The sequence below is a fragment of the Pleurodeles waltl genome, chromosome 2_2 (genome assembly GCF_031143425.1).
Source record: "Pleurodeles waltl isolate 20211129_DDA chromosome 2_2, aPleWal1.hap1.20221129, whole genome shotgun sequence".
Classification (NCBI taxonomy): domain Eukaryota; kingdom Metazoa; phylum Chordata; class Amphibia; order Caudata; family Salamandridae; genus Pleurodeles; species Pleurodeles waltl.
Genome location: NC_090439.1, coordinates 664,263,621 through 664,287,120, shown reverse-complemented (window position 1 = coordinate 664,287,120; position 23,500 = coordinate 664,263,621). Strand labels below are relative to the sequence as shown.

General features: G+C 42.7%; 1 protein-coding gene across 2 annotated transcripts in view; it reads left to right on the top strand.

Moving 5' to 3' along the window:
* The window catches only part of NSMAF (neutral sphingomyelinase activation associated factor), a 665,048-nt gene that overhangs the window by 398,270 nt on the left and 243,278 nt on the right, over positions 1-23,500 (top strand). For both annotated transcript variants that reach the window (XM_069220229.1, XM_069220228.1), the window contains exon 15: positions 1,382-1,472. In XM_069220229.1, coding sequence (XP_069076330.1) covers positions 1,382-1,472 — 91 coding nt within the window. The remainder of the gene's footprint in view (positions 1-1,381; positions 1,473-23,500) is intronic.

The following is a 23,500-nucleotide window of genomic DNA, read 5'->3' as shown; positions in this document are numbered from 1 at the left end:
AAAATTTTTGAGAACTATTAAACACCTTTATGCCTCCTCTTTAACTTTGCTATAGGTCACACCAGGCAACAAAGGGCCCAGCACAGCTTGTTGAGTGGGTTGGGGTCTGTGTTCTGGCAGGCCATGGGTCTGTATAGAACTGCTAGAAGGGTTGGATTGGGAGATCATATTACAGTGAAAGCACTCGACAGGTACATCTGCTTCTCTCTGGCCTTTACAGAACTTTTGAGAAGCTCCAGATGTCTGCTTTGCTCAGAAGTGCCTTTGACTGACCATTGCATTTTTACACATCATAAGGGCAAGAAATGGGTGATGCAAGACACCAGATTTTTTTTCCTAATGGATTTACAAGGCAGGCAAGAGGAAAGCCCGAGAAAACTGAGGAAAGGTGCAAACCTGCAGACCTCCTTCTTGTATTTAGTAGCTGAACAAGGTAGAGTTGTATCAGTACCAAGAGGTCCAATACTTTTGAGCAATGGACATATTTTGTATGCATTCCATTTAATTTGCCATTTAACCCAACTTGTCCATTTGATCATCTTGTTGTGGTGGAGGAGCGCTCATGGGAGGGTGTCTCTATAAAAATGGAGATCAGGAGATACCAGTATGCTAGTGCTATGCACCTTGAGGCTCCAGATGACATCATAGACCACTTTCTAGCATTGTTTCTAATGCCAGTTGGAGTTGGAGAATGGCCCAATCTTTGACGGTATCTACAGTTCTGCATATATGCATGAAAATAATTATCCTAATTATTACCAGTACATGGTTAGCTGTGTTGTGTTCACTTCTCATGTGATAGGTGGTTCTGAATTCATTAGTGCTAATGGTAAATGTAGTACAATGTACAGAATATATAACCTATAGTAAAGGGAGTTAGTTGTCTCATTTCCAGGAAGAGATTTGATTAGTTTCAAGGCCCTATTTCACTGCCAATCAATACCTTGCAGACTGTTGAAGCTGTTTCATGTAATTTACAAATAATTCAACCCCAGATCTTTTTTGCTTTCCGAGGGAGCCCTTCTAACAGGATGGTTGTTTCATAAGTAATTGTGATCAAGGTTGGTGAAGAAGAGGCCAGCTTAAGGAAAGGTGTTTCTATTTATTAAAAAAGTAGGAAAATAAAGTTTGGTTTTGGTGGACTGATGGGGCTTAGGCAGGTCGCTGTGTCCCTCGGGAATATGTGGACATTCTAATGCTACAGAATATTTTCTAGCACCCTCTGTGGTATTGAACAGAATAATCATATTCCAGCCCAGGCTATCGGATAGCTGTAATAGGTCACAAGTTGTAATTTGTCAAAAACCTTCCTGTTAACTTAAAAAAATTTATGAAAATGATAGAAGTCAAATATTTAACTTAACTTTAATATATATTGCAGGCACGTTATGAGGAAATGCCAGAGCCCAAGTTTATTTATGGAAGCCACTACTCATCTCCAGGCTATGTCTTATTCTACCTTGTCAGAGTTGGTAAGTTAATTTTTTTTATTGGAGAAGGAAAAACATTTCTTTCGATCGTTGGCATACAAAGTGTGCTCTTTAAACCCAAGTTTTTTTTAATCACTTTTATGTTTTGCTAAGTAGCATAAACCATACAGCATTATATGAGTGCCATATAAGTGGGCATACAGGTAGGCATTGGTGATACAGTTAGTCAAATATCATCTCATTCAATATTTTCGAGTACAAGAATCCAGTCTCCCATATCCCTCGCAAGACGCGATTACTAAAGAATAGCAAACAGCAGCCATGCCTCAATAAACTCCCTATGGTAGACACCCCACATTATGCCTTATGCCCTTACCTCATCATCAGTATCTGCACTTCACTATCTAAACTGCACGAACATTAGAGGCACACGCTAAAGAAAAAGTTAATTCATATCATTTATTACAGGTTTCCAGTTCATATGAATGTGTTAATCTTAGAAATGTGAACCCCAAAGTCCAAATCACTATCCAAAGTGGTAAACTCTAACGCTGGATTGACAAATACATCACAAATTCTGTTCCAGGTAGCCACATCCTCTTGTAATTTGTCACCATGGCGGATCATTTTCATATAATTTCCTCAGCTACTGACCAGTCCCTTACATGAGCACGCCAGCGGGTGTAGTCTGGGACTTTTTGGCTCATTCACCCTACGCTTAGCCAAGACTAAGGACATATGCAGGAACTTATACCTCAGTTTCCTCCCCTTCGGTTGTGTAATGTTACCAAGGAGGCAACACTGTGGAGTCTGTGAAAAAGTTACATCAGCAGATCTATTTATCTTTGTTGTTACTTGCATCCAGAAGGTCTGTACTTTGCTACAATGCCAAGGTAAATGTATGAAGTCGGTACCCTTGGAGTCACATCTGGGACAGGCATCCAATCGATGAGAGGAAATCTGGTGAAGTCCCTTAGGTTTAAGGTACGTCCTATGGAGAAAATTATAATGCACTAATTTAAAGCAAGCATTACAAGAAACAGTATGTATGAGAGTGTTAATTCGAGTCCATCCTCCGTTGGTGACCGAACTGGTGAATTCTAGATCTGAGACCAATTGAGCTTGTGGTATAGTACCCTTTGCTTTAGAGTGCATACCCCTGTAGAACAGTGTGATCAAGTGGCTTCCCACAATGCAGGTTAGGAGCAGTCCTAGGGTAGTTGAGGGCTCAGGGGCCTCTGGGTATATTGGGCAAGTTCTCCTAGCCATTTCCATTAGACCTGTATGTGGTAGGAATAGGCCCGAGCTGAGGGAAAAAATGTCCCTGGCCTGCTCAAACGTGATTAATGTGTCATTTGGGTACAGGTCACCAAGGAGTTTGCACCTCCCCCATCTGGTTGGTCATATCCAATTGCCTTTTGGGTCACTATTCTCATGCTTTCTGAGATTCTGTTGCTTAGGTCTTCTCAGGTGTCCCAGAAAACCATCACCTTGTACTGACACAGGGCTTACAAGATGGTTATGATGTTGACAAATTTACTGTCCGTTTTTACCTGTATACCACATGATTCCATTGGGCAAACCATTGGCACTAGAGTCACTATTGAGATTGACAGATTTTTCAGGTGATGAGCTATAGACTTGCCTTTTTGGGAATAAAGCAGATTCCTCTCTGGAGCGCTTCAAATAACAGCTTCATAGCATACCACCTGGGCTTGTCTGCTTCACCAAGCCAACTGCACTAGCCCTCTCGATTCTTCTGGGGTGCTATCGAGGGTTCCTCATACAGAAAGCCACTTCAGCCTTAACAAGGTTCCCAGTCATTTAGTGGCTGAGACCGTGGCAACCCAGTGTGCCAATCAGCAAGGCCCTACGTGCCTAAGCGCTTTAGTGCGCTGTTAGCGGAGTACAGCCATCGGGTGCAGCATCAAATTATTTTAACTGGTTGGCAAACCATAACATCAGAGAGATGGGGCCTGCAAAATTGTCCAGAAGTGGTACTCCCTAACCTTTCTGGCCACTCTTTCATCATTATCAGAATCACTGACGAGGGCCATCTGTCTGCCTAACAGCAAGCTCTTTTGGTCAACTGGACTCATTGAGAGGGACCCTGCATCGAAGTGGGTTGTAGTAGTTACTCCTGCTACTTTCTGATGCCTAAGAAGAATGGAGGCCTCTGTTCTTTTTTAGACGTGGGCTCTTTCAGTGCCTTCACACTGAAGGACAAATTCAAAATGCTCACCCTGTCTCAGTTACCAATCTTTCAGCCTAGGTCCTGGCTTCATCAAGGGGACCTATTCAATCACGTCCACGTCTCAGAGGAGACTGCAAAAATCCTGCACTAGTGGGTACTCGACTGCAGCTGGGTCAGCATCAGACACCTCTCCCTATTCGATCGAGAGCTGACAGTGGTGGCCAATGTATTGCTGCTAGGTTGGGGCAGCCACCTGGGAGATTTGGAGATCTGAGGCCTCTAGTCTCTGGCCGAGGTCCTGGCTCCACATCAGCCTTCTGGAGCTGAGAGACTGTTGGCATTGAAAGACTTCCTGACATCCATCAAGTGAAGGGTGGTGCAGGTGCTCACTGACGACACCAATGCCGTATGGTAGTGCAACAAACAGGGCGTCTTGGGGTCATGAACATCCCTTGACAGAAACTTTACAAGAGTGTTGTTAGGACAAATTTGTGGTTTGGTGTGGCACATGACAGACCCCTTCCAGGCCAAGTTATCGAATGTTCTTTTGGTTCTTGCCCGGCAAGGCTTTGCTTGGGCATGGTTAAAGTGTATCATTCAGACTTCTAAAAGACCATCCCTCATTAAAATCACTTATTGTGATGTGTTTTCTTGAAAAAACTCCAGCATTTGTTTCATTTTGCTCCCTTTGTCTTCTGAGACTGTCTTCTGAGGATGCATGACCGGGAAACAATTGCAGTTGCTGGCAGGAGCTGAAGACACAATGTTGCAGAATTCGTTTTTTCTTCTTTGGTGCAGTTGTAGAGTTCCTGGTGGGTCCAGGTGCAGTTTCTTCGGTGAGAAGGTGAAGTAAAGAATGCAGAGGAGTCCTTCTCGAGTCTTGCAATCCGAATCTGTGGAAACACCCAGGAGGGAGACCCTAAATAGCCCTGAAAGGGAGATTGGTCCGCTAACAGGTAAGCACCTATCAGGGGAGGGCTCTGACGTCACCTGCTGGCAATGGCCACTTAGATGCTCCCAGAGTGCCCTGCCAACGTGGAATCCAAGATGGCAGTACCCAGGGACACTGGGAGAAGTTCTGAGCACCACCCCTGGGGTGGTGATGGACAGGGGAGTGGCTACTCCCCTTTCCTTTGTCCATTTGCGCACCAGAGCAGGGACTGAGGGTCCCTGAACCGGTGTAGACTGGATTATGCAAGGAGGGGACCATCTGTGCCCTTCAAAGCATTTCCAGAGGCTCTGGGAAACTACCCCTCGCATGCCTGTAACACCTATTTCCAAAAGGAGTAACACCCCTCTCCCAAACAAAATTCTTTGTTCTGACTTCCTGGGCTCGAGCTGCTTGAGCAACAGGGGGGAAGAAACATGTCTGTGAGGTGGCAGCAGCTGGGGCTGCCAGACAAACCTCAGAAGGCTAGTATGGCAGTACTGGGGGTCCACTGTGGAGACCCCAGAGTGCATGGAATTATACAACCAATGCTAGAATCAGTATTGGGGTATAATTCCAAGATGTTACTATTGTGAAGATGGAGATAGGTATTGACCTATGTCCAGTGCAAGCGTAAAATGGCATACCCGCACTCACGAAGTCCAGGAAATGGTCCTGGATGACGTGGGGGTGCCTCTGCTAGTGCATTGGTGCCATCACACACAGGTACTTTGCACTCAGCTTTCAGGGTTAGAAGGCCTGCTATATGGGTGACTCATTAGTGACCTGGTGCAGTGAAAATGGCTGTGAAATGGTGTATGCACCATTTCACACAGGCTGCAATGGCAGTGCTGTAGATGCCTTTGCATGGGCTCCCTATGGGTGGCAAAAGTAATGCTGCAGCCCATAGGGATCCCCTGAAACCCCAGTGCCCTGAGTACCTAAGTACCATATATGAGAGACTTAAAAGGGGTGACCAGTATGCCAATGTGGGATGAAATACTGGGTTACCAATATGCAGTGACACAATTTAGAGGAGAGAGAGCATAAGCACTGGGGTCCTGTTTAGCAGGATTCCAGTCATACAGTCAAACACATTGACATCAGGCAGAAATTGAGGGTAACGTGCCCAAAAGAGGGTACTTTCCTACATTCTTTGTGGCTTCTCACACTCAAGATAGTGTTCTTAGCTTACATAATATTGGTACAGTGGTCTGAACGAGCTCCAAGCTTTTTGTGTCAACCCATCGTACTCTACTTTCTCCCAGACAAAATAGTTTGGCGGATTCGAGCATCTTTCCTTCTAAAAGTATTAACACCGTTCCCAGTCAGTCAAACCATCACCTTACCAGCATTCTGTGCTGTGCCTCACCCCTCTGAGGAGGAAGAGAGACTCCAGTGATTGGGCCTGAAAAGAGCACTGAGCTTTTACATTGATCGTCCCACATAACACCAAGGGCCTGATTAGAACCTTGGTGGATGGGAAATTCTGTCACAAATGTAACGTATATCTCGTCCGCCCTATTACGAGTTCCATTATATCCTACTGAACTTGGTGACAGAGTATCCGATCCGCCAAGGTCGTAATCAGGCCTCAAGTGTACAATCAGCAAAATGTAGGATTTGAGGGGAACCAAAAAAAGCAAAGCTTTTGCTGAAACAGACCATCTCTTGCTTGACTGAGCTCTGTAGCAGCCCCAAAGGACTAAGGGTTCATTCAGCCAGAACTAATGATGCTACCACTGCATTGGCATGTGGAGGTCCAGCCTCAAGCATTTGTCGTGCGTCTACGTGGTCATCCCTCCACACATTCACATAACACTACTCTCTGAACAGCCAGGCTCACCAAAACGGATGTTTTGCCCACTCGATCCTCTAGAAACTTTTGGTTTTAGCCCATTCACAGACCCATCTCCGAATAGGTATTGCTTTGGTATCTATACAAAAAGTGAGGACTCTGTTGTTAGAAATCTCTATCAGAAGAATAGATCACTTACCTCTAGTAATGCTGTTTCTGGTAGAGATGCTGTCTAACTGCAGATTCCTCACCAACCCACCCATCCTTTCAGGCCTGTGAATTGTTCTGTATCCTTTAAAAAGAGCCCAAGTCTAGGAATTTGCACACTGCTCGATTCCAATTTGCTGTTGTGGCTCTGCAAATGGCGACGCGAACAGCCTCAAACAACTGACATCATTGTGCAGGAGTGTTGCCTATATTGGCTCTGCACATCATTTTTGGAACAGAACGGCATTTATGCAGAACTGAACGGCACCACTTGACAGTGCACAGAGATACTGCTCCAATGTTTCCAAATTCCATTCAACAGTTGAGGAATCTCCTGTTAGAGTCTCTGCTAGAAAGAGCCAACCAAAGGTAAGTAAATTGTTCATTGCTCATAATAGTATGCTTTTATAAAAGATGTTACTTAATTATTTCCAACTTTCTTTTATATTTCTAAATGATTGTAGGGTACTCAGGTGCTGTATGAATTGCTGAAATGTAAAATATATATACTTTAACCATTGTGTTTGTAACTTATCTGAGGTAAATTTTTAGAATAAGAATCTGCATCTCATCTTTGGCTGTGTATAATCTAAGTATTGGAAAGTAATTTGCATTTCATTATTTAATTGCATGATATTGACATTCCTTTTGCTCTGCCAAAGCCTCAATTCATTAATTCCATTCGACTGAAATTACTTCTAATTTACGAAAGGCTTTTGCCTTAGGACGTGTGGTGTACATGGCGATTCATTAAGATTCCTAACTACGTAGTTGGCATTGCAGGTATTATAGGCTGGCATTACAGTAGAACAATGGGCAAGGCAAGGGATGGCCATTATTAGCTGAGTTTTAAGGGATCCGTAGACTCGGAGAAGAGAAAGAGTGAAGCCTATTGAAGTGGAGATCGCATCAGAGACAATGACATTTAACTAAGATCATCCAGTTTATAGTTGTATAATATAGAGATGTCAATCTTCCCACTAATAAAAGCCATATTCCATGAGTCTGGAAGAGTTCACGCAGAAACTGAAAATAATCTTTCTGTGTAATGACTCTTGATTTACAGACTGAGGTGATTTGCTGTGAAAGACGGCTGAAGTTCAAAATTCTAGAAAGTAATTACTTTACAATTGAGAAATTGGTTATTTTATAAAAACGACTACAAGACTGAAGGGGAAGCTTATTATATGTTTTATAATTATCTGCATGGTGACTAAACACATGCAACTGCAGTTAGTGTGAATAAATAAAAGTATTTTGGAAAGCCATATTAAAATAGGTGTATAGCAACAGAGAACAAACAAATATGTCATTCCATTTGTTTATTCACAATGCAGAAACTTCAATTCTATGTACAGACCACCTAAATGGCAAATAAATGAGGCCTTAATTGAAGTATTAATATATTTTTTCGGATGGCTGCTTCTAACCACAGATTGCTTATTTTAGAATAACCCCTAGGTGCCAGACTGGATCCAGAGATTATTTATGGCTGTGCCGCCATGCACCGCTAGGTGACAGTATGAGGCTTGGCAATGACTTCACAGTGTCCTGTATAGTTAATGCTACCCCTGCTCTCGTGGGCATGAGTTCCTTTCTGTACATGCCTTACTAGGTGGATCCTGAGCTCTGCTTGTGACCGTTGATTTTCTGACTACAAACCTTTCCATAGTATTTTAGGGATTGATGTCCCCAATCAAAATAACAGGATTCATGCAATACCATGACTACAGGAAACAGTTGTCACAGATCTGCACCAAATATGCTTTTGCGTTCGGACTCAAGACATAACTCAATTTGTGTGATAAGTGTGTATTTAAGCACCTGAATAGCATTTGAGACTGTGAGGCAAGGCTGTGTGTTACTGAATACAAGAAGAAGTTGTGGCCTTCATGGACATCACCCGATTGCTCCCCTTCCCGTTAGAAGTCCAAGTCAATGCAAGCATTAAAAAAATGAAGGGCAACTCAAACCCATCCAACCACTGTTACTTCAATTAGAAAGTGCAAGGCCATCAAGATGCCAGTTCTACTCCAATTAGGTAACCAGCAGATTCCTCTGTTGGTCCCGTAGTGCCATTCATTTTCCAGGCTCTTACTGACCCTTCAGCAGTTCCAGGCCATCAAAGAGGCCATGGAGCAAATTTCCAGTGTGCCTCTGGCTCCCCATGGTGCCCCTCAGGCCCCATGGAACTTCCAGGGCCTCCAGTCGGGTTATTGCAGTTGGGTTCCTCACCATAGCAGTCTGGCTTCTCTGTCCCGTCACCGGACCAGTACCAACTCTGATTCAGAATTCCACTCCAGCCCTGAGATCCACACAGGTCTCACTGCCGTGGTGCCTGCCATTGGATAATCTGGTGCTTATTCCCAGTTTGGAGCTGCAGCTGCCAACAACTGGAGCATGATCCATGTCATGCTGTGAGATTACAAAGCTGTTGTCATGCACACTGTCTCTAACCCTCCTTTTCTATCACATCACAAGTAGCAGCAGTGGTAGTTTTACTTTTGGCTTTGATATTAACCTTGTGCCAAAGCAGACTACACCCAAAGATGTTGAAGATAGTGATACGGCAATGGTACCAAAGCAACAAATAAGGCCCAACAGTTTTTAAATCCTAGTCCAATGATGTATCAGCCTTGGAAGTAAACAAAGGTTTCTCTTTATTCTTCAAGTTCTTACTCCAAATCTTTGTATCATGTACAACACATCTGCGAAAAGGAAGCCGATGTGTTTCATCTACAAGACTTTTTCTAGGCTGTAAAACACCGTTAAGCAATGTGTAGTTGCAGCCTCTCAGGCTCAAACAGCTCTACTTCCTATTGCCTGATGCTTCTTCCTGATGCTCCTTCCTATTTTCTAGTGTCCGCAGCAGCAGTAGTTCATGGCTTACAGCAGCTGTCTTTGGATGCTGCCACACTTGGTTTGATGAAGTCTTGGAGCCATTTCTAAGCAGAAACTACAAAGAGATTGGGAGACAGTCTCACCTTATGGGTCGCTTCCAGCTTCCCTCTCCAAAGCAGTCTGCTTTTTCTGGATGTTCCTCGTGTTTGGTACATACTAACCTCTTCTCCAGCAGAGCCAGGCAGAATAGGTCCCTCTCTGAGCAAGCAGGCAGGCTTCTAGGCACTAGGTAGACTCTCAGGTCCTACAGCAGTAAATAGAGACTGCAGGTGATGTCCCTACATCTCTTGGAGACTGTCTCTCAGGCAAACACCAGTCCTGGTTACACATTGGCTCTTCCTTGGTCAAGAAGTAGCTGGGATTGGAATAAAGTGGGATGAGTTGAATCCCACTTGTGTACACATTTTCCTTACAGAGACTGTGACTCTACTGTCTCAGACTTCAGAATTGCTTTGTGTTGGTTCTCTTTCAGGTGTCCTTTTCTGGGTAGTCTCCAGATGCAGCCTTTGTATATAGTGATGCTTCTCACAGTAGGCAGCACTGGGGCTGGCTCCAAGCACGAGTACACAAAATACGAGAACAATAAAGTATGATATCTTGTACCTTGAAGTATTGAATCTCTCCACCTGGCTATCATCAGCCTTCCTGAAACAGAACTTCCTGAAAGCAAAAGGAAAGGTCAGGCCTAGACAATTCCTTGCCTTGAACACCAGAAACAGCAGTCCAGTCCAGGACCCCTTCCATCCACCACATTTTAGTGCACCGTCTAAGATGAACTAATCATCCAATGAAGTCTTCATAGAATTTCCGAAGGTAGGCCGGTCTTCACCCTATGGTATACTAATCCAGGGTCATTCAAAATGGATAACCCTAACTTCTGTATTCAGACTCACAAACACACACACAGTCCTACAACCATACAAGTATCTCACATTCACTTTACACACACCTGTCCTCAACATGCACACAGGATATCAGTGTAAGATTCTGTGTCTTTACGTTATAAAGGAAATTTAGAAGAAAAAAGTTCTGGTCACATTACAGTCATAAAGCACAGTACGCTGTCACCACTGCTTTACGTGATTCACCCATTAGAGAGAAAGTAGTTCACCGTCTTTTATAAAAGCACTCTTGATACACTGCTCCAGGACACAGGACATATCCTGTACCTCACTTTGTCCGGGACAGACGAATACCATTGTGCTCACGCTAGACTTGATTGATACATGGGTTGAATGAAAAGTTAGGAAACAAGATCTATTGCCAGTCGCGTGTCTGTGTGTGTGTATTTTTGTATATATATGTTCGATGGCATGTGTAGCTGCAGATATACATGCTATGCATTGCTTCTGCCATCTAGTGTTGGGCTCGGAGTGCTACAAGTTGTTTTTCTTCGAAGAAGTCTTTTTTGGAGTCACTGCATCGAGTGACTCCTCTTCTTGGTCATACTGCGCATGGGCACTGACTCCTTTGTTAGATTGTTTTTTTTCCGCTGTCGGGTTCGGACGTGTTTCCTCTCGCTCTGAGATTTCGAATTGGAAACGCTAGATAACTTTCTTTCACCATGGGTATTGTTTCGATCACGCTTTTCATCTATAGTCAAGCCAATAGTACCATCGGAAAAAAATTCGCGCGCCCATCTCAGGCCTGTTCGGGCCTACCGCGTCAAAGCCTGATGGATCGGACTCCATTCCGATTCTGTCCTCCAGATTAACACCTGGTAATCTGTGTCTCTCATGATCACTGAGAAGAGGATTGTTAAGCCTGTCGATCGTTCCGATCTAAGAAGATGCTACGTGACCGGAGAGCCAGGAGATTGGAGATGGCATTGAAAAGTACCAAGTATATCAACACATTTGAGGAAGAACAGGCGCAGACGGCAGTTTCCATTCAGGACACAGACTCCGAAGAAGACATGGAGGAAGATAGCTAACTCATCACTGCCGGCCAGCACGTGAATACAACTGCCCCTATGCCCACTCCAAAAAAGTCCTCGAAGGCTTTGGGTGCACCACTGCCAGAGAGCCATGGTTCGACCCATAAGAAAATACTTGGCGACCGACCTTCGGGTTCGGCACCGAAAAAGACCACACCCACTTCGATACCGGAGTCAAGCAAAACCACCAAAAGCTCAACTTCCGAACCGAGTCGGCATCCACACTCTGTAGAGTCGCATCCTCAACGTTCTGCCTCAGAGCCAAAAAACAGGCTGTATATTAGGGCCCGAAAAAAACTGCAAACTTCAGAGCCGAAAAAGTATTTTTAGAAAGAGGAACATGGACTTTTGAACCATCTAAAGCAGAGCTCCAAGCCTTACGATGAACAGTCCTCTAAATCATCAAAACCATCAGAATATATTTCTGAGGACACTGAAATTCAACCCATTCTCAAAAACATGGATGAGAGACAATCAAGGATCTATTTCCATAAAGAGACTGGCAGAATCAGTACTGCATATCCTCTACAGACTAAAAAAGTTGGCTTTTCAGGAACATCTAGATACTGCTCCACCACCTGCAAAGATTTTTAAGAGAAGGAGAAGCCATTACCTCTGCATACTTCTCCCCCTCATTCACCACAACTTTCTTTTTCACCACCACCCACTAGCCCACCACCTTTGCCTTCACCAACTCACTCACAAACGTATTCTCATGGTGATACGGTTGATCCTTGGGATCTGTATGATCAAGATCCCATACCTGCTAATGAGCCAGACTTAAATCCTTCCAAACCTTCCCCACCAGAAGACAGTACTGCATACATGCAGGTCATTTCTAGGGTAGCAGCGTACCACGGGGTACTTATGCACAGTGAGCCGTTAGAAGAGGATTTCTTTTTTAATACCTTATCCGCCACACCCTCCCTTTACCAGTGCCTCCCAATGCTACGTGGCATGTTCAATCTTGCAGATGAGATATTTAATGAGCTGGTTAAAGCTAAAGTTTTAACACCATGCATTGATAAGAAATATAAGCCTGCACCTACAGACCCTGTGTACATTACCCATTAGGTACCCCTAGACTCTGAGGTTGTCAGTGCCGCCAGAAAAAGGGCCAATAGTCAATTGTCAGGGGAGGCCCCTCCCCCTGACAAAGAAAGTAGGAAATTCGATGCTGCTGGCAAGAGGGTAGCTACACAAGCAGCTAACCAATGGCGAATTGCAAACTCACAAGGTATGATAGAGCTCACTGGGACGAGATGCAGGAGCTATTACAACACCTGCCAAAAGAGCATCAAAAAAGGGCTCAACAAATTGTTGAGGAAGGTCAGGCCATAAGTAATAACCAGATAAGGTCTGCCCTTGATGCTGCAGATACAGCAGCTAGAAGTGTCAATACTGCTGTCACCATACACAGACATGCATGGTTACATTCCTCTGGATTCAAACCAGGAATACAGCAGGCAGTACTGAATATGCCCTTGGATTAAAAAAACAAAACACCTGTTTAGTCCTGAAGTTGACACCACAATAGAAAAAACTTAGGAAAGACTCAGACACTGCCAAAGCAAAGGAGCCTTATACACAACACCTTATAGAGGTTACTTTCGTAAGCAGCAATTTAGAGGAAGATTCAAGCCCCAATCGACAGAGGCTTCTACCTCCCAGCCTAAACAAGGTCATCAGCAGCAGTACCAGAGAGGGGGATTCAGAGGCTCCTATAGAGGACAACACTTCAGAGGCAAATTCCAGGCCTAAAAAAATGTCACTACCCCATCAAAACAGTGACTTCATTAGCATGCCACGACCCCACACATCTCTTGTGGGTGGCAGACTGCAGCAATTCCAATCCCAATGGCAAAATATCACCACAGACCAATGGGTACTCTCAATTTTCCGCTATGGTTATTGCCTAGAATTGATTTCTACCCCTCAAAATATTCCTCCTCTTTATCACAGGTTGTCCCCAGAACACAAAGTTCTATTACAACAAGAAGTACAATCGCTACTACTAAAACAAGAAGTAGAATTAGTTCCAAAATCTCAACACGGAACAGGGGTATATGCACTATACTTCCTCATTCCCAAAAAGGATGGCACTCTCAGACCCATTCTAGATCTGAGACTACTAAATCTATATATCCAGTCAAAACACTTTCATATGGTAACTCTACAGGAAGTCATTCCACTACTACAAAGACAAGATTACATGTCCGCATTAGATCTCAAAGATGCATATTTCCATATACCCATCCATCCAGCTCACAGAAAATACTTAAGGTTTGTGATAGCCGGAAAGCATTACCAATTCAAAGTTCTGCGGTTCAGCATAACAACAACTCCAAGGGTGTTGACAAAATGTCTAGCAGTAGTAGCAGCTTACCTAAGAAGACAACACATACATGTCTTTCCTTATTTAGACGATTGGCTTATAAAATCAAGCAATTGTATACAATGTCAACAACACACTCAATACACAATAGAAACCCGACATACATTAGGGTTCACTCTCAATTTCCAAAAATCCCATCTTCAACCAGCACAGGTGCAACCTTACCTAGGTGCTATTCTCAATGCACAACAAACATTAGCCTATCCAAATACACAAAGGATACAAGCTTTCCAAAATCTCATACCACAAATGCAGCCAAATCAACAATATACTCTAAGATTTATCCTGAAACTATTGGGAATGATGACATCCTGCATAGCAATAGTACAGATTGCAAGACTAAACATGAGAACACTACAACAGTGACTCTCACAACAATGGTCTCAATCACAGGGTCAGTTGCAAGATTTAGTGTTGTTAGACTGCCAAACGCACAAGTCCCTTCAATGGTGGAATCTCAGCAATTTAATGAAGGGGCGGACATTTCAAGACCCTGTACCTTAGACCACATTAACAGCAGATGCATCAATGATAGTTTGGGGAGCTCATCTCAACAACCTTACCATACAAGGGGAATGGGATTCAAAGCAACTAAATTATCACATAAACCCTTGCCCTAAAAGCGCTTCAACCACTTCTCAAACACAAAACTGTCTTGATAAAAACAGACAATATGACAACCGTGTATTATCAAAAGAAACTAGGCGGGACACATTCATCTCAACTGTCCCTTCTAGCCCAAACAATATGGAAATGGGCAATTCACAACCACATTCATCTACTAGCAGAATACATTCCAGGAATACACAATCAGCTAGCGGATCTCCTAAGCAGAACCCACCAACAGATACACGAATGGGAGATTCACTCTCAGGTACTTCAACAGTACTTTCAAAAGTGGGAGACACCAGAAATAGACATATTCTCAACAAGCAAAAACGCAAAATGCCAAACCTTCGCCTCCACACACCCACCCCCTCTATCCAAGAGCAATGCTCTATGGATCAACTGGTCAGGGATATTTGCTTACGCTCCCCCCCCCCCACCCCACCCCTACTTCCATTTCTGGTCAACAAACTGTGTCAAACCTCTCTCACTATGATTCTCATAGGCCCCACGTGGGCACGACAACATTGGTACACAACACTCCTAGACCTGTCAGTAATACCTCACTACAAACTTCCAAACAGACCGGATTTGCTAACACAAAACAAGGATCAGACATCCCAATCCCAGTGCTCTCAACTTAGCGATTTGGCTCCTGAAGTCATAGAATTTGGATACTTAAAACTTCCATTAGAATATATGGAAGTTCTCAAACAAGCATGCAAGCCTACAACTAGGCAATGCTATGCTAACAAGTGGAAACAATTTGTTTATTGTTGTCAATCTAAAAATACTGACCCACTTACAGCATCAATACAAGATATTGTATGCTACCTACTTCATTTACAAAAGTAAAATTTAGCTTTCTCATCTATTAAAATCCATCTAACTGCAATATCAGCATATTTGTAGACTATACAACATAGCTCTCTCTTTAGAGTTACATTTATCAAAGCCTTCATGGAAGGACTAAAACGTATCATTCCACCTAGAACACCACCAGTTCCTGCTTGGAATCTCAATATTGGGCTCACAAGACTAATGGGACCACCTTAAGAACCCATGCATTCCTCTGAGATTCAATTTCTAACTTGAAAAGTTGCTTTCCTGGTAGTGATTACTTCATTAAGAAGAGTTAGTGAAATACAAGCATTCACTCTCGAGGAACCTTTTTCCAAGTACACAAACATAAAGTTGTACTTAGAACTAATCCAAATTTTTTGCCAAAGGTTGTATCACCTTTTCACATAAACCAAACAGTGGAATTGCCAGTCTTCTTCCCATAGCCAGATTCAACTGCAGAAAGAGCCCTCCACACTCTTGATCTTAAAAGAGCTCTAATGTATTATGTGGATAGAACAAAAGAGTTTGGAAAAACTAAACAGCTTTTTGTTGCTTTTCAACAACCACGTAAAGGTAATCCTATCTCTAAACAAGGATTAGCTAGATGGATTGTTAAATGTCTTTAAGCATGCTACATTAAGGCAAAACGACAACTTTTAATAACATCTAAAGCACATTCCACTAGGAAAAGAACATACCAATGACAGACATATGCAAAGCTGCCACATGGTCTACACCACATACATTTACAAAACATGTGTGGATGTACTTTCAAAGCAACAGGCCAATGTTGGTCAAGCTGTCCTAAAAACATTGTTTCAAACAACTTCAACGCCTACAGGCTAGCCACTGCATTATTTTGGGGAGCAAACTGCTTTTTAGTCTATGCATAACATGTGTATCTGCAGCTACACATGCCATTGAATGGAAAATGTAACTTACACAGTGTACATTTGTTAATGGCATATAGTGCTGCAGATTCACATGCACCCTACCTCCTCCCCAGAAGCCCCTAGTCATTGCAGTTTATTATTTGTACATATTTATATACACTTACATTTGCATGGACATCTATTTTACTTATTACTTTTATAGTACATTTACATTCTGACACTCTATCACTCCTTCCTACACCCTTTTGCTGGAAAACAATCTAACAGAGGAGTCGATGTCAATGCGCAGTATGACTGAGAGGAGGAGTCACTCGATCCTGTGACTCAGAAAAGACTTCTTCGAAGAAAAATAACTTGTAACACTCCGAGCCCAACACTCGATTGCGGAAGCAATGCATAGCACGTGAATCTGCAGCACTACATGCCACAAGCAGATGTACACTGGGTAAGTGACATTTTCCATATATACACACATATATATATATTAATTATAGTATTGCAATCTGGAGCCATTTCCATGGCCACTGTCCAACCCTTGGACAACACACAGGGGCAATGTATAACGCTACCTCCATTGGCCAAACATTCTCCCCTTCCTACTGTACCCCCCTCTCCCTTTCCCCACCTAGAACTCTTGTGGTCATTTTCCACCTGCTCAGAGCACTTGGTAAATGTCTGCTTTAAACCGCTGTCCTCTGGAATAGGGACTACCATGTATAATAACACAATGTAATTCTGAGTATGAACAGCTGCTTTCCATTTCAAGAGGTTAATTCCTGGAATAGCATGCAGAGATTCTGGCTGGTATCTGAAATTGTATCTGCCCAGAATCTCCGTATTTAGTTGCTCACAGGTCGTACTTTGGTTTAACCTAGTCATACAGGTTTTGTGGAGCATTAATAAGAATTAATGTAGTTTATAATATTGTATTAGTGGATATTGATTGGTTAAGAATTTCAAGATTAAGTATTTCCATGCAGCTTACCTCAATGATCATACTTACTTCCATGATAGAGGTGAACTAGAACTGATTTTATGTTGTTTTGCATACCCACTTCATATGTCACTCCCAGTTCTAGCTTAACTTTCATGTGCAGGACACATTTGAATGGTAGTTAAAATACAAACAGTGCTGTATAACGATTCAGTAAAAACAGTTTACAAAATTATTGGAGAGCTCCTACTTATAAAAGATCCTATTAAAGCTCTGATTCACAATCGGAGGGACCATATCTACCTCAAATACATCTTAGCTTTCAGTATCTTCCTAGAATACAATAAGTTGGTAGATTTCTAATGTTCAACACTCTGAACAACTGAAGTAGGTTTATCCTTAACCTCAAGATACCACAAACCCTATCATCTCTAAATCTCCAGAAACAATCAGTGTGATCTTTGCTTCCCTGATATAAATTGCCTTGTAAGCCAAGCAACATGTTAAAAACGTGTTTGGATTCCCTGGAAATCTAGAGCTGTGTAGGTAGGATAGGGATAGGCGTGACGTGGTCAGACCTGAACACACCGACTACTAGCCGAGTCCCAACATGCAGCATATGTTCAGTGGGACAAGGTGATCTGGGAAAAGCTGCTAGAACTGATCGTTCACCATTCATCTTTGGCTACTATAAGTGGGTGACCATCAGACACTGCTCCTAAACTGAAGTAAATCTCTTAAACTTCATTATAGGTTGTGCAAATGAAATAAAATCAAGATGTTAAGTCTGAAAAATCAAATAGGGCTTTGTGGAAGTTTAATATGACTTGTGAACAGATAGCAAGCCCTTTTTGTCCTTGTGCCAATGTCCCTCTTTAATGGTTGTCAAAACAAGTTGACTTCCACATACTGATGCGTCCCCATCTCCTATAACATAGAATCCAGCCAAAACCTACTGACCTATGGCCAGATTTGAAATTTCTGCCTGGACTGGCCATGAGTACTGTTGCCAGATTGCCGTAAAGAATTTACGTAGGCAGCAGAAGAAGAATTAGTAGATCAGTTTTGAATACTGAAGTTGTGGATCTCTGATATGGATAATTCCTATCTACATGTTTTTTTCTCATCCCATCAACAAATATGTCACCTCTCATTTTGACTGTCTTAACAAATATGCTATAGGTATTGCCAGGTGAAAATTATGCTATTGAGGTGAAGAAAAAGGATAGTTTACCTCAGTGTACTTCACATAAGGCATAATTTTTTTCCATAAACTTTATTGGCTTTTTTGCAAGTAATCACAGGAAGAACACGTCTCTCCCAGACCTCCCACCCCCCCCAAGAGTATAAAAAAGTAATCGCCAATTACAGGACATTCACAAAGTACAAAATATACACACATAGTCAGTGGCGTCCATATTGTGGTAATACAGATGGTGAGACATCAGTATTATGTATAGTATCACTAATAGAGTCATGCTGCATACAGTGCTCAACATATGCATAAGTCCTTACATTCCGTCATTCACAGCCAAGTAGCTTCTACTCACAGAAAAGAAAAAGGAACAACAAATAAACTCCCAAATAAATCCACCCCCGTACCATGCATCCCCAGTGCGTACACAACCAGCCAAATGTGGGCCCTATGATCTTATATTACGAACAAAGATCCATCCAGTACATCATGCACATGTATCTGGGGACATCCCTATCCCAGTCCCATCTCCAGGTGACCTCCCTCTGGAGGCCAGTCATCATAACAGACCAGCCCCTAAGCTCATTCACCAATTTGTCATTGGTACAAATGTGTTGCATACATATCTCCTCCGCTTCCCCCTGTTCAAGATCATCTTGCAGCCAGGCACTTATGGAGGGGGCGATGGCCAATGCCAACCCATAGCAATTTGCCTCTTGGCCAATAACAGACCTGAAGGAGGAATTGGCGGCTGAGTTGCCTGTTCTGTGGGGAATCACATAAGGCATCTTGTGGAAGGACTGTAAAGGTCCTCTTAAACAATAACTAAGTAAAATAATTTTAAAAACTGCACAGGAGTGTCCCATTGATCTGTCAGGCTGCTGCTTCTGTCTGTCCTTTGTGTTTATTGGAGTTTTGAGATAAGCTAAGAGCCAACTTTCACATTTTGTCCAAGATAAAAGATGGGTGTTTCACAAGCAGAGTGAAGTTAGGAGTTTACAGTCACTGTAAATGCTCTCTTGGTTTGAATATATCAGATTACCAAATGCAACTTGGCCATACCAAAAAACTGCAATAAGAGCTTGATTTACTGTCTTGTCTCACATCTATGCTGTGCTTGGGTGACAAAAAAAGTTATCTGTGTGCTCATTATTGCATCCATAAAACTCACACTTCTTTATATGCTACATCCTCCTACTCATGACCTGCATTAATGTAAGATTATAGTTTCTTTATTCATACATAACTTGTACATGTGAATATTGTGTATGACTTTACTGGAGTGAGCCACACATATGTGCTTTCTCTTCGGATGCACACTCACTTAGTGAATCAAAATACAAAACATATTAACTGATGTTCCTCTGTACCATTTGTGACTTATGCAATTGAAGAAAGTAAACAAACATATGCATGTGTAGTGTTTTGCTTTCTCCCGGGATCTAAAGTACTGCATGCAGACTGGCAGCTGTGTTGTACCAATACCTTGTCCTTCTCCATATCCTATCAAAGCAACGACCCGGATATGACCTGAGTATACCACTGTCAGGCCTTCCTCAACAATCTTCTTTTCCTGACTACTGGAACCTGACAGACAGGGTGTCATTCTGAACACCATGAGTGCCTTATTTCAGAATAGACAGCTCCAATCCTTCCAGCAGCTTTGTGACCAGAATTCTTTGCACGAAGGTCAATTTCTCACCTTATTCAGTTAAGTCCAGGCATTCAGTTATGGACTCAAAACCCGATACTCATCTCCCTACACACAAGCCATGTACAAAGGACACAAGCAGACAATGTGCCAGTTGGCTATATAGGATGTAAAGATTCCAACTGGCTACCTCCATTCAGTTTTTGAGGGACACTTGGAGGCTGAAATTGGGAGAACATTCCATGATAAAGAGTGGAATAGAATAATTGAGTATCCTCATTCTGTTCCCAGGTAAGCACGATTCAGACTGATACATGTTTTTATTCTTCATAGAGCTTATCTTGCCACACTACAATTAAAGTTTTCCTGGGTGCCTCAGCCTTCTGTCCATGCTACTCATTTACTCGCATGAATTTGTGTCATATGTTATGGAGCATATTAAGAGAAATAACTCTTCTCTCTCTGTTAATTTAGACCAATAGTCTAAGCCTCGAACCCATACAAAAATAAACTTACATATAAACAAATACAAGAACATAATTACCAAATATTTATTCATAACAATGTACAATAAATCACAATCAAATTTGCACCAGACATGGAAAAACAAAAACAAAAACTTATGTCACATACACAAAAGACTCAAGACTTCAAACATATATACAACAGATAACACAAATCACAAAAGTCTCAATATAAACACTTCAAATTTCAAAAGCAAATAAAAAAAATTTAACACACTAATAAACCATATCAAGAATACATCAAACAACAATCTGGATGCTCAAATTTATCATGAAGCTGTAACAAGTGCTTTCTTTTCATCCACATATTTAATTTTTTGATCACTTTCAAATAGTCCTTATATATCAAAGGAGAAAGTTCATATATATATATATATATATATATATATATATATATATATATATATATATGTTCGATGGCATGTGTAGCTGCAGATACACATGCTGTGCACATCCCACCATCTGGTGTTGGGCTCGGAGTGTTACAAGTTGTTTTTCTTTGAAGAAGTCTTTTCGAGTCACGAGACCGAGGGACTCCTCCCATTTTGGCTCCATTGTGCATGGGCGTCGACTCCATCTTAGATTTGTTTTTTTCCGCCATCGGGTTCGGACGTGTTCCTTTTCGCTCCGTGTTTCGGGTCGGAAAGTTAGTTAGAATCTCGGAAAAATCATCGGTATTGTTTGCGTTCAGTATCGGGTTAGTTACAACAGATCGACACCGACTTTTGAAGAGCTCCGGTGGCCCTTCGGGGTTTTTTCGATCCCCCGTCGGGGCCTGGTCGGCCCGGCCACGTGTCTCTTCAAGGCTGATGGAACGGACCCCATTCCGCTTCTGCCCAAAATGTCATAACAAGTATCCATATACATATACACCGAGACACCACGACACCGAAAATAGAGAAGGTTTCCTCGGAGCCCAAAAAGGCGACCGAAAAGATTTCGATTCCGAAACATCCAGCCTCGGAACCGAAAACAGGTTCCTACACAGAGGAACAGGGATTGTCCTCCCAGATGCAAGGACATAAGTTCGGAGAGGAACTTGAATCAGTTGAGCCAGACTACACTCAAAGAAGGCTCCACATTCAAAAAGACACAGGGAAGATAAGCACTCTTCCCCCAATTAAGATGAAAAGAAGACTTGCCTTTCAAGAAAAGGACAAGCAGCCACAGGCAAAGGTGGCAAGACAAACAACTCCACCACCATCTCCACCACCATCAATGCACACATCACCGGTAGCCACTCCACCACTGATGCAATCCCCAGCTCATACTGCAATGAGTGAAGATGATCCCGATGCATGGGACCTTTATGATGCTCCTGTATCAGATAACCGCCCAGACTGTTACCCTGCGAGGCCGTCGCCACCTGAAGACAGTACATCCTACACGCAGGTGGTCTCAAGGGCAGCTGCTTTTCATAACGTCACCTTGCATTCAGAACCAATTGAGGATGACTTTTTGTTTAATACACTCTCAGGGGTGTGGAATTTATTAAAATATCTACTTGTCCAGGGGACAGGTTGCTTCTCAAATCTACTTGTCCTGTAAAAAGATCTACTTGTCCCTTTGGTGCCATGTAGTGTGGCGACAAATTATGGCAGCAATTAATAGCCTCTCTGATTATGCCAGGGCTACTACCATAGTAGGGCTTGAATACTTGGAGTTTCAATCCCTACTGTAGCAATTTCCTTATTTTGCCACCTTTCTGCAGATCTGCATACTGGGGCTGGAGGAAGCAGTAAGCAATAGTTCCAGGGCTGGAATGCCTTTGAGTCTGCAAACCTACTAACCTGCATGTTTTAAAGATTTTTACCAGCTTCTCTCTAATATTTTCCCATAATAAGAAAGGTTGGACATTTACTCCTGATAATGGCAGAATTAGAACTTCTTCCAGGGTTGGGAAGAAAGTGGCTGGAGGGAAAATGAACTTGCAAATTCTCAATAGATTTTCACATGAGCAAATCTACACATCGTATTTACCCACGGTAAAATACAGTTCACAAATATTTTATAGGGGTACGACATATACCATGGGTGCACTTTTGTGACTTTCTTTAAGAATTTGGGGCCACAAGTAGGTAGGTTCAGATTTGTGACCTGCAAATTGCAAGTCGCAAATCCGAATGTAGGATGGTGTCCTTGACACTATCTGTGATTCGCAAGGGCTTCGCAAATGCCCACATCATGAATAATAATGAGGTGGGTCGCAATTTGCGACCCCCTCACGAATGGTGGCCTGCTGGAGACAGCAGACCACCATGTCTGTGACTGCTTTTCAATAAAGCAGTTTTTTTTTTTTTTTTGTAATGCAGCCAGTTTTCCTTAAAGGAAAACGAGATGCAAAACAAAAACGAAAAATGAAACGTTTTCGTTTCATTTTTTCAGAGCAGGCAGTGGTCCGCAGGACCACTGCCTGCTCTGAATTTTTTTTTACAGTGACATTCACAATGGGGAAGAGGTCCCATGGGGATCCCTTCCCTTTTGCGAAAGTGTTAGCACCCATTTGAAATGGGTGCAAACTGCGATTGGTTTGCGCCCGCGTTCGCGGTCACAAAACAATCCTACATTGCACTGCGAGTTGCAATTAGGAAGGGAACACCCCTTACTAATTGCGAGTCGCAAACCCGTTTTGTGATTCGGTAACCAGGTTACTGAATCGCAAAACTGGGTTTGTGCATCGCAATGTGCTTTTTGCACGTCGCAAACAGCGAAAGTCGCTGTTTGCGACATGCAAAAAGCTACATACATGTGGGTCTTGGTCCCTAATTAGGTCTGGTGTTAACAAAGACATTTTGTTTTTATTAAACTTCTATTTCTCTCTCTTTCGGCTGGCTTTACTGTGAGTGATCGCATTCTGCTCTTCCACAAGGAGCATATTGCCACACAAAGTAGTTTTGTTCAGTGTCAGGAACTACAGTGGCAATCAGTGACGTAACGAAACTGGAGGGTGCCCCTTTGCAAAGAACATGGAGGAGCCCCCTCTCCACACTCACTCAGGGCAGGTGCTGTGCTGACGGGGCCCCCTGGAGGGCGGCTGCGTGGCCTTTGTTATGCCGCTGGTGGCA